This window comes from Cupressus sempervirens, chromosome 3 (genome assembly GCF_028749045.1).
Source record: "Cupressus sempervirens isolate cs-2001-9-10 chromosome 3, ASM2874904v1, whole genome shotgun sequence".
NCBI classification, from domain to species: Eukaryota; Viridiplantae; Streptophyta; class Pinopsida; order Cupressales; family Cupressaceae; genus Cupressus; species Cupressus sempervirens.
The window spans coordinates 506,844,603-506,857,285 of NC_143120.1; the positions used below are offsets into that span (position 1 = coordinate 506,844,603).

Below are 12,683 nucleotides of genomic sequence, written 5' to 3' on the forward strand. Positions count from 1 at the left end.
CTTTAAAAAAAAAAAGTAATCCAAATCAATCAAATGTATAAATTAAATTATTAAATAACAATAAAGAATTATCTTATTTAAAAATAATCTTAAAAAAAAAAAGTAATCCAAATCAATCAAATGTATAAATTAAATCATTAAATAACAATAAAAAACTATCTTATTCCATTTCTGCTTTTGCACAATCAAACAGAGGTTATGGAAGAGGATAGATGGCCGAAAGTTGTCTTTAGTGACACACTATGTAAGCGAAAAAGGACATGGATGCAACAAAACATCAAGTGGATGAGTAAATGGAATATTCATTTCAATATGTGCCCCACAAGTAATAAAGAAATAAAGGTCTTTGTTATGGAGAAATTCTACAAGAGAAATTGGGGAAGCGAGATTGGGAGGAAGAAACTATATTATATAAATGAGTTCAACCCCACTTGTGATCAACTCGAAAAAGTGTACATAGGAGCCAACATTTCTTGGAGAGCTAAAATTCTTATTGCTCAGCTGAGAACCAACTCTCACCAACTTCGTTGTGAGACCGGGCGTTGGAAGAGGCCAAAGGAGGCTTGGGAAGAGAGAATTTGCAGATTTTGCAATTCTGGGAAAGTGGAAACTGAACAACACTTTATTCTAGAATGTGAGGCCTACAAGGATAGCAGGGATAAGTTTGCGGATACTATATGTGACAGTTCTTGGCATAACCTGTTCAACGAAGAGTACATTGAGCAATTGGGGGGGCTCATCATTAGTCTACACAAGAGGCGAACAGCGCTACTTAAGTCTGCTTGAGTTGTCTTGCTGTCCCATAGGCTATTTTTGGCCTCGTGGACGTTAAAATTTTATCTATCTATCTATCTATCTTCCCTATCAAATTCTAGGTGAACCAAACAGAGAATAGGAATATGTATTCCAATTTTGTATTCCTGGAATAACAAACTCGGAATAAGTATTCCTATTCCTGTATTCCTATTCCGCTCACCAAACAGACCCTAAAAGTATATGCCACTACGTGGCACTTGTTCATTCTAATTTCAAATCTAATAAAACATACATCTCCAATCCCAACATCTTTATCATAAATTACAAATTTTATTCAATATATTTTAATTGATGTATTAAATTATTTTTCATCAGTATATAATGTAAGCACCCACGTTAGATGTGATTCACGTCCATCTCTATCCAACATGCTGAACCCACCTTTAACAAAAGTAGTTATAAAATATAGTTGGAAAATAATGACAAGTGGATTTACAGATATATATATTTTTAATGTGTTTTCTCTATTATAACTTGCATCCATCGTACAATTTAGACGTTGTCCCTCAATTCAACGAAGCCGCCTAACGTTACCAGTCAATTTTGATACAAATATAGTGACAACTTTATTTCAAAAGATACTCTTTCTAGCAAAGAAAGCTAAAATAGCTTGCATGCTGCATAGTTTCCCACCAAAAACAGCACAAAACAAAATAATCGTATACTCCATAATTGCAGGTAGAGTACACGTATCAACCTCTACATTTCAAATCTTCTGGAAGCAACAGGACCATGAAAAATCTGTTATACAAATCCATAGAACAACCAAGTCAACCAAGGCACAAAATTTATGAACACAGATAAAAATTTTCTCATTCCGATTTTAAAATTGACTCTTGGATCTTTTCGTTTGATTATGATTTAACTTTGTTTTTTTCCGAACTTCCAGATGTTGTGGGCATTTTCAATCTTCGGTTGGTATATTTAATTATCTCCATATTCAACGTTGACAGCATGTGTTTTACTTTTATATCCATGGACGACCTCAAATCTACCCAACAAACCCATTTTTTAAACGATAAATTTGGTTTAGTTACCATTGGGTGTATCCCAAATTTATGTTTTCTTGCAAGTTTGTTCAGCCTTCTCAAAAACTACAAAAGCCATCGGATATTTTGGTTTCAGTTTTTGATTGGAAGAGAGCATTCAAATTGGAAACTGTACTGCACTTCGAAGTTCTTTGATAAGATTTTTGTCACAGATCACTAGGCTATGGTGATTTGCTTTCTAGGGATTTAGAAGAATGGCACATATTAGATGGATGTCCTGTCTCAGGGTTACTTATGTCGTCCTTGCCTTCTGTGCGGCGCTTTGTTTTGGAGCTTTGAAAGGTAATTTTAATTTCGTTATGCGTTTTGTATGCTTTGAGAAACATTCGGTTTAAGGGCTGCATTAGCTTAGATTTAAGGTCTTATGGGAATCTGTTCATCCTAAAATCACAGGGTCAGTAAAATAAATTAAGGACACGTCTGCAAGATTTTAGGAGTAAATTGTGTGAGGATTTTTAACATCAAGGGTTACAATCACACTAATGATCCATCATAACGGTGATAAAAGTCCATTAATAAGCTTCTAAATGCACCCTTGCCTTTAAATTTTTTTAATATCTGCTCCATTCTTTTTATCACCTTTTATACTGTACTAGGGATATATTAATGGGTATATCAGGGTAAACAGCATAAATAAAGCATGCCTCCCATGGGTTTCTACAGAAATTCATTCTTGGTCCTTTCTAATGAGCCCTTTAGAATGCTACAGTTCCCAAATATCAGTTAAATAACAAGTTCATGAATATTTATTCGTTTGCCAGTGAATTTCCTAATCATTTTCATCCTAATATTATTCTTCCATTGCTTCTAGGACCTGTCTAATAATTTTTGTAGATTATTAGTGTTTCCTATTTCCTATCAGATAACAAATTCAAAGATTATTCCTTTTTTCCCAGTGGATTTGATTTTGACATTTGTAATGATCAACTTTATGAGTAGTGCCAAAATCCAATAATGTATTTTTTTATCAAGTCCTAGAGCAATTCTGTGCCAGAGGTTATCTCCTTTGTTTCCTTTATTGTTATTTTTATTTTGGTGGTGTCTTTTTGCTCAGATGTATGAGTCTGATATAGGCGATACTGTTAAGAAGGCAGGTATTCTTAGTTTTAGATTGTGTTTTAAATTTTTAATTGTTCACGTATCTTCTTTTTATCTTGCAGGGCTTTTAGTGGGTCCTATTGCAGCCTCACTACTTATAATAGGGAACATCAGCATCATTTTGGGCTTATTTCCTGCTCACTTGGCATGGACAGGATATAGTATTGTAAAGTATAGTCTTATCTTTTCTAGTTCTTTGATAATGTACTCAGAAGAAGGCAAAATCTTAAGATTGTGAACGAAGCTTCTTTTACGTGCTATTTTTTCTTTAGACTCAATGGTCAATCATCTAATTGAAATGTTGGTTGACACAGGACCCCTTTTTGTATATTTGGTCTTAAAATACTCATGTTAGTAGCTCTTCCACTAGTAGCTTGCATATGGTTGGCCATTGGCATTGGTGGAAGCTTCTTGATTGGGGTGGGCTATGGCTTTTTCACTCCATGGATCGCAACTTTTGAGGCCTTCAGGCAGGAAACAGAACCTAGCAGGTTCATTCATTTCATACTGGTGAGAATGCTCTTGCAGCATGTTTTGTATCCTTACATCCTTATTAAACACGTGTGCCTGATGACTTCCTTTCTTTTCTTTTTAATCTTTTATAAGTTGTTCCTTTTTATAGGCTCTTTTGAGGACATTGTTTCTGGCTATACACATCACTCATATTAAACCTAGTTTGATTTTTTGTGGATGTAGTGTGTTTTGAACTTTCAATTTTTTTTTATACCTAAAAGACTTGGCCTGAGTAATTGTAGGGCTCTTAGCACTATCACAAAACATTGTAAAAGAATTTTTTTATCAGAGATTATTGACATTCTGTTTGGCATTTGTGCTTGGAATTAGGATGGGACATGGAGTACAATCAAAGGAAGTTGTACAGTAGTTCGGGATTTCTTAGATATCTCCTATCATTCCTATAATTCATACCTCAAGGAGTTCCGTGAGAAAGAGTCAAGGCCTTGTGATATGAGGTCAGTAATTTTTTTTAAGAATCTGTTATCCGTAATTTCTGGATTAATTTGCCACAATTCAATTTTTTTCTCTTTTTTTGTTGGTTATGGAGACTTGGGAAGAACTCAAACCTATGCCACTGAGGGTAAAATCTGTAGGATTTGCCACTGGACCACAGCCATCATGCGCCATGATCAAATATTTACTAGGTTATATTTTAATCAATTTTCCTCTCTCAGATGACACAAGTTTAATGGTTGCAAATATTTTTCAAACCAAAACAGCCTCTAAGATTAAAAAAGTCTGCTGGTAATTGTCCTTTGGACTTTGGTAACCTACAGAAGGCAATTATCTGATGACAGCCCATCTTTTCAGGACTGCGGTTGAAACTTGAAAGACACCCTCTTTCCAATGACAGTGTCAATCAGTTGAGTGTAGAATCATTAAAATTGCAGCAATCAATTTGGAATAGAATGGATTTTCGCTGATACTCAAATACCAAAATAGTGTACTAGATGAAATCTAATTGTGATTGAGGCAGCATTGCTATATAGTAAATATTAAAGGTGGACAAAAGCAGTAGCTATTCTTCTGATTAGAGTGATTGTATGAGCATCAAAATAATACACAAAAAATGCATCAGAAGAAGGTGACACTAAACTAGTCAAGTGATCCATGGGCTTAAGCTTGCACAGGATGTGTTGGACTAGTAGAGCTTCTAGGTTGAGTTCCAAGTGTCTAGCAATGTCCTGGAGACAGTAAAAAACTGTTTCAATAGCTGGAAAACTTGTGGTTAGATCTGAAATGTTTGTTTTTATCCTGAAAAATAATAGATATCTAAGTGCAAGTTGCATGCATAAGAAAATAATTAGTTTAAGATGACATAATGTGGTTAATTTACAGCCACCTTATCATCACTTATCACTATCCCTTGTTAGGTAGGTAGCAATTCATATGGAGCATTTTCTACGGTGTTCTTTGAAAAGGGAGTCCCATCAACACAACATCAAAAAAAAATAAAGGCAGGCACCAACAACGGTGCTAACGTGGAAGCTCTTCTACTAGGATTAAAATTTTGCAAGCCCAGCAGAATCAACACGATGCGAATTGGAGGAGACACTATTATAATCATTAATGTAGTAAAAAGAAGGGCTCCCCAAATTGGAAATTTAATAACATTCTACAAGAGGCATAGTTCCTGTTTGATTCCTTGATGAAATATTCTTTGCAACATGCTTACAGAGAGGTGAACAAGGAAGCATATTTGCTAAGTTGGACATAGATCACCAAGTTGATCATAAATTATGCAACAAAGTGGAAGCTTTGGACTCTTATGATTTGACATTTAACCTATAATTAAGTTCAAATTTTGATTTTCGTTAATATGAATTCAAGGCTCATATTGGCAACATTTTGTTAGAATAATGAACTGACAATCGTGATTTGAATGTAGCAGCCAAAATGAATCTTCAACCATATGATTAGCGGTACTCAACCTTTTGATGACTAATAATCACATATCTTTGATATAAGGGCAAAATACAAGAATAAGAATCTGGATTTTGTCGTAAACCAAAAATCTCGAAGTGTTTTCTCTTGGTATGCTGATTCTCTGAGCTAGTAGCAATGGGGACACATCTCAGATTCATAGCAAAAAAGACATGGATAGCCATCCTTGGGGATGTAACATGCCTTAGGTTGAAAATAATCCTAAAATGGGAGGTTTGGGATTGTTATCTTCATTTTTTTGTGAACTTTAGGAGAGGATTTCCTCGCAGCAGACCACAAATACTGTGCTAATACAAATATAGCCTCAATGTCGTGGGACTGTCACTAGATATAGGGGAAGAGAAGGAGGTTATTCATGTTTCAGCAGAGATTCTCTTCAGATGCAGCATTTTAGGTGGATTGAAGAATGTCTTAGTCAATGATAATTTTAGATGTGGCTTTTCCATGCCAAATGATAAATCAATCACTTTATATCAAAAATAGCATTGTAATGGGGTCTTGGCTTCTATTTCTTGACAATCCCAAGGCTCAGTCTAAGGTGGTTCAAAGGAAAAGTGTGGCAAAAGCTCTGAAGTTTTCAAAGGTAGCTGCAGGTTTAAATTCATCAATGATAGTTGATTTGGGCGTTGCTTTGGGAAAATAAACACAGTGATAGCTGGTCTTGGTGATTGTAGTCGTTCCAAATGGCCATGGCAAGGTCCTTCATTTCTTTTTAATTATAGCCTAGGTCTTTGTTTTTCAATAGCACGCTGTTTGGATGGTGGATGTGACCCTTAAGCACTTTTTTGGTTCCCTTATCACCCAGGCAAACAATTTATTTTATGTTTTGCTGATTTTAGTAAATACATTAGATCCCCAAGACCTCAATTCACTGATTAAAAAAACATTTAAACATAATCTCGTAAGTTTTAAATTTTTTTCTGGACATAGTGATATCAGAAAGCAATAATACATGTTTGAAGCCCAGGAGCAGGTTTGATTTTTATTACAAATTAAAAACACTTACCGTGGAGAACAACTTCTATACCTATGAGTAAATGAACAAGAAAGGACATATGGACTCATAGTCTGTAATAAGCAAAGAGGCATAACTTATCAATCTACATAGACATTAAGTGTTAACAAAACTAAACAGTTTGCCTTATAATGGGTGCATTTTGATATCTTCAATACTATCGCTTTAAACAATGTTCTAAGCAAAGCTTTAATTCACATTAAACAGGGCCACAAAATCAATTACTCTTATTAGAAACATCCGCTTTTTAAACCTCTCTTTGATTTTATCCATTTCATTCTTCACTGTGTTGATGAATCATTAAGGGATCCACAATCCCATACTACCGACTCCTTCCACTAGCTAGGGAGAATTAGGAAGCATGTATCCTTTCTCCAACGATTCATTGCTAAGATGGAGTCAAGTGCACCTTGGGATTTACTTTTTATCAAAGCCTCTACCATGATTTTTACCTCCTACTCTACATTGAAGTTGAGAAAAATCCAAAGCATCAAAATAGTATCAAAGTTTACGCTGTATGTGTAATTAGTTAACGAGATTTAATGGCGAGAATGGTGATTTCCACTGTGGGCTTGAAAAATTAAATATTATAATGAAAAATATATATAAACTTTTTTATTTGTATCTCATTCTAGTAACCTTACCTCCTTTTTGTTACAAATGTTGTGTTTTTTTTTTTTCAAAACCAATGTATATATTTTTTTCTAAAGTCTTAATTATAATAGATTTTTAAGTTTCTAACTGAAAAATCATTTTAATTTTTAATTGTGTGAGAAGAGAAAATTGGCCTTATGTGGCCTTGTTGGCAACCTTCCTTATTAGCTACTCTAGTCGATTGATATATAGTTTACACTATTCCATAATTGTTTCACTTGGCAATCTGGTGGCTAAGTTTACTAAAGGTAAATGGACAAAATCACATGAAATCTGATGCAGGAGCATCCGGTGGTGTAAGGGCTATCTTGTATCACCCAAAAATATGTTTAGTGTTAGTTTTTGTTTAAAGTGTTTTCATTTCTGGATACCCATTTGGGTCAAATAAAGATTCCAACTCTCATAGTTCCACTATTGGTTTTTTGGGTTAGAGTTTTTGAGCACCTTGGGATATGTGTCAATGCAAAAAATGGGTTATTTTGTAATTGAGCCATAACTATGATGAGTTAGAGGGTGTAAGTTGGAGGGATGATTATATTTGTAATTTAAAACACTCCAGAAAAAGAATCAGGTCAAAAGGCTTTATGGTTTGAAAGTTATTGCAGTTTTAAGTTGCTTAGAGACCTCTTAAGAGTGCTTCTGGGTTAGGTTTGAGGCATTAAACGACCTACTACGGGCCCGAAAAATGGGGGACGAGCAAAGCTGGTCCATAGGGCTATAGAGCGCTTCGAGAGCTTTTCGGAAATGTAAATGGTTCGTCAATTGGAGTCCCGGATCAAAAGTTATGCCTCCCAAAAGTTGGACTATCATTTTTGGATTCTTCTAATTTTACATTGTCTTCTAACGTGATTTCTAGAAACTTCTGTTTTGGCGGTGGATTCCAAATGGCATATTCTAGAATGTATTCTTAACCCTAAACCTAATTGGGGTTTATTTAAGAACATTTCTAGCATTGTAAAGGCAGTTCTCGGTGGAGTTTGAGAGAAGGCACCGTGAGGAGGATTTTTCTCCAGGATCTGACCATTGTAAGCCCATAGGGCATGTCTTTTGGTCTATTTACATGTACTGAATGTAGAGCATATTTTACTGATAATAATATTTCCCTTTATCCCCTATTGCATTCATTATGGTTGTGGTTTGTGTCTTCATCAAAATCAGGTATCTATGCAGAAACACAGTTAAAAGTTAGAACTCAACGGCTTTGTATTGTAATTCCAATACTCAAGGTAAAGTAGGAAGAAGGCAACCTATGTTGCCTTTATTGAAGTTCTTTGGTTATTCTTTATGTGCTGAACTTTGAATCCTTCGCATTTGCACCTTATAGTTATAATAGTGATTGCACAAGGAATTTTACAAGATTCATTTTCTAAGAGTTTTTAAAATCATCTTGCTTTAAATTTTAATCATCACAGGGATGAGAATGCCCAAGTTTGATTGAGTGTATGGTCTTATAAGGATTTGAACTAATGGTCATGTGTATGTCCTTGTGAATGCTTTTATCATTATGCCAATACAAATTGAATGGTAGTTCCTATGGATACCGTTTAAATATCATCAATGATGATTAGATATGCAATAATCTGGTAAAATTGAATAAATTCCTTTTCTATTTTCAAAGTTTTAGGTAATATGCCTAACATGCCGAGGAATAGAAGCTTCCAATACAGACCAAAGGGTTTTTGAAGAGTCATGCAATATGCTACAAAGTTTGAGAAACAAGATGCAAAACTACTTGGAAGAGTCGTTGCCACAAATTTCAACACTTGAATGCAGAACCCGAAAAGTCTTGCAGAAGATTAGGAAAAACAATAGGTCATATGCCTAGATGAAGCAGAACCACAAGGGTTATAGGTTGAGAATGTTCATGCAGATGAAGTTGTTGAGGATGAAAGTGACCTTCCATATTTAAATGCAGAGCACAGGGCGATCTGGAAAATATCTTGGCACACTTTTAGAATGAAGAAGTGGAGTCAGATCTGAATGAAGAGCAGAAGGAGAAGCATCAAACTGAAAAAACAGAAAAAGACGGGAAAATTGCAGTCTTCCCCAAGGATGTGTCCTAATTTCTTAACCCATCTTGATGCATCCTCATTTCTGATGTCAGAGATAGGGGGACGCATCAGGGATGTCCCCAGAAGTTTCCAAATGCCAAAAACAAAACATCTTGGAAACTTGGGGATGGCAGTGAGCTGCAGATGGGATGTCTTGGGGGAGGGGGGATGCATTATGGAGGTCAGCAGACCTGTTTTCAATTTTTTTCAAAATGCCAAAAATGTCCCAGGAACTCATTATCATTAATTCTCTAAATAGTTTTAATTCAGTTACAATGACTTCATTTTGAATATTTTAAGAATAATCTTTGTATGTGTGTAAATATGCTTGTATTTTTCCTTGTTTGTAAGATTTTCATAGGTAGTCAATAAAGGGAACCCTCCCCTGATAATAGATGCAAGACAGTCCCACAATCTGTCCTTAATCAATTTATACATACAAGTTTTAGGGCTAATAAGTTGCATTTTGTGTATTTAGAGGCTAGAGCCTTACTCATCAAAACTAGATAATGACAGTCACTAAATTTAGCTTGCCAAATCACTATTCTCAATCTTCTACTTATATTGAGTAATGAAGAAACTTGAAGACACTCTTAGAAAACATTGCAGGGTAATTCAACTGACAATAGAGATCCCAGAAGACACAAGTGCAAAATGGTTTAGGGATGATCTGGAACTCTAGGAGTTCAAGGAAGATGCTGAAAGAACACTCAACGAGTTGAGCTAGCATAACACAAGAAACCCAAGGAAAGCTTGACAATGCTTTTTACTTTAGTTTGTGGCTTCCAATATAACTCTTTTAACTGAAAGCCAAACTGATTTATTTATATGAGATTATTTCACCTACCAATGGAATTCTTTTTGTTATGTGAAGAGTATAGGTTATCTGTTTTGGGTTGGAAGCATTATGAGATTCTATGTGCTTCCTTTAGTTTCTGATTCTCACTATTGTCCATTTCCTATTGCCAAGATTGTAAGGCTTTATTTTAATGGATAGTCCCTTTTCTATCAATAAAATTATTAAAATTACATATTCACAAACCCCGCGAAAGTTCACATGGCACCAAGGTTGGAAAGCTATAAACTATTCATAAAAAAAATAGTAATAAAAGCCCTCAGGCTGCAAGAGCTGTGCTAGCGGGGGGAGGAGGACCATGGCGATCATCATAACCCCATACATCAACAGGGTTAATAGGTGGTTTGGGCAAAGACCACCCATCTTCAGCAACTTCCTCCTCTTTCTCTTTTTCCTCCTTGGTCTTGGGAGGCGAAATTGCCAAGACTAGGCGAGAGAACAACCATTCTGACAAAGTGGCCCCAGGCCACGCAGAGTGTAAGAATCCTTGCTTAGTTTAATCAGAGAATTTAAACTTGGACTAGCGGAATTTTGTCAAACAGTTGGTGTGCAATCAAGGATCTTAAGCAATGGTACTGCTGTAATACCACTTTACTGATTATCAACATGAATACCATGGAATAGTTATATTAACAATGAAATAGTGACCTTAAGAACGTACATTAATAGTGATTCGAGAACAACAATTTGTAATATCGATTTATAACAGTAACAACAAACTAAGATTTGTTATACAAGGCACCATTGACTGGACTCCAAATTCATGTAAAGATTAACCTAAACGTACAGCAATTGGATATGCGGTTTAGATAAATGTAGTACAGACCTGTTTTTAGCAATGGAGGATGCCGTAGTGGAGGCCCGGCTGTATTGTTTGTGCTTGCCCAACGTCCAACGTCTAGTCACCCATTCTTCCTATGCCATACATTGCTTGTAGTCTGCTCGGCCCAGCTGCTATAGACTTGATGTGTTTGATTACCTTCACTCCTACACGTCTAGTTCAGACGTTGGATTTATGCATCACAAGTGCCACCACCCGCAAATTGCTTGGAGTCGCGTGGTCTCAAACCCGAGCACCTTTCTAGCTACTACGGCTCCCGTCCACCAAATATCTCTATGGTGTATATCAGAAAGTGCCAACATTGCTATTTCCAAATGCTACAACTGCCCTACTGTATTCAGAATGAACTTCCACGTGTACTAATAAGATCCACTAGGCCGTACTTGCCTTAGCCAATGATTCTTCAGTTACTGTCCAAATATGAGTAATAAAATTTTCACCAATTCTTTCCAAGATAAATCTCCGAGAAATAGTTGGGGCTACGTTCAGCTCTTCCACTTTGCTAGGAAGGGTTTGCGTCCTTAAAGTAACCAGTCACATTCAAGCAACCACTTTTCGAAGCAATATGTTAATATATTTCATGGTTGCAAATCCCAATGCATATAGTTTTGTTATAATCTCAAAGTGAGGGGAGATGCAAACAACTAAGCAATGTGAGATAAAAACCTATTTTGTCTTTTAGTCACTTAAGTCATTTTGTCATAAAATGACGTTAAATAATAAAGTACTTTTATAAATCAACTTAATAAAATAATGTGAGTTAACCTTAGGAGTTCGCACTTAAATATCTCCTCTACTGAAACCAAAAAGACTCCTGTGACTGGCTGGCATCCTAAAATTAAATGTCGTTAGCCTGTCCAGATGGAAAGATAGACCAACAAGGCGCTATTAGGTCTAGCACGGAGAAGGGGACATTACACAGAGCCATTACCAGTGGTGTTCCAACTATCAACAGGAACAATAGGAGCACCTGAGGACCAACTAGAGCTGCGCCACAACAGAGAAGCCGAGCTGCGATGCGAGCCATCATTCCAACCACCAAGAGAGTGGTGGAGAGCTTGAGACTGAGCAGTTTGGGAGCGATAGGTGGAGGTAAGACTTTTTTTAAATATCACATGCATATTGACAATGAAATCTGAAAGCAGTTTGAATTATGTTTTGAGCTTGACATTTGGCATTTGCTAATTCATCTGACTTTGAATCTGAGGTTAACTCTCAACATAAAACAAATAGAGGTTCTATAATGTATATATGAATGCTTTACCAATTGTATTATATGAATAATTTTAATTTTCCTTATATATTTATACTATTGCATATCAAGAAAGTACATTGAGAGAAGTTCAAAAGTAATTAGAAGCTACCCGACTCAGCCTATTGAGCAAATGATAAGATCCCACCTACAATATAAAATCAGTCAAAGCTGAAAGTTATTGACAGAGTTTATATCTTGATACATTACAACCGTTACATATCAAATAGGAAAACTGTAACATAACATCATCATTGATCACCATTGGAGCTGGAACTGGAAGTAGTGCAGCTCGCAGGGGAGGGTGGCGCAAAAGGATTATTTGGCAACTCTTTTTCTTGGTTTCTCATCCTCCATTTCCCTTCATGCTTCAGTTTATGAATGAACTAGGCATTGGTGAGATCAAAGTCATCCTTGTCACGAATTGAGGTATAACCTAAGTCATAAGTTTCAAATTCAAATTCAAGTTCGTTGATCATAAAATTCGAATGAAATTCAGCAAGGGTAAAAATTCAGAAAAAAATCGACATTAAATTTAAGTTATATATATTTATGTATTTTTAAATATTAGTAATATTTCCACAAAATTGT

The 12,683-nt window shown here is 35.7% G+C and overlaps 1 protein-coding gene across 1 annotated transcript in view; it reads left to right on the forward strand.

Annotated features, from left to right (window-relative positions):
• Nucleotides 1–1,592: 1,592 nt before the first annotated feature.
• LOC149567407 (putative membrane protein At3g27390) overlaps nucleotides 1,593–12,683 on the forward strand; it is a 45,635-nt gene continuing 34,544 nt past the window's right edge. The window contains exons 1-4 of the mRNA XM_089820584.1: nucleotides 1,593–2,147; nucleotides 3,026–3,134; nucleotides 3,278–3,473; nucleotides 3,807–3,934. Of these exons, the coding sequence (XP_089676710.1) occupies nucleotides 2,060–2,147; nucleotides 3,026–3,134; nucleotides 3,278–3,473; nucleotides 3,807–3,934 (521 nt within the window). The 5' untranslated portion in view covers nucleotides 1,593–2,059. The remainder of the gene's footprint in view (nucleotides 2,148–3,025; nucleotides 3,135–3,277; nucleotides 3,474–3,806; nucleotides 3,935–12,683) is intronic.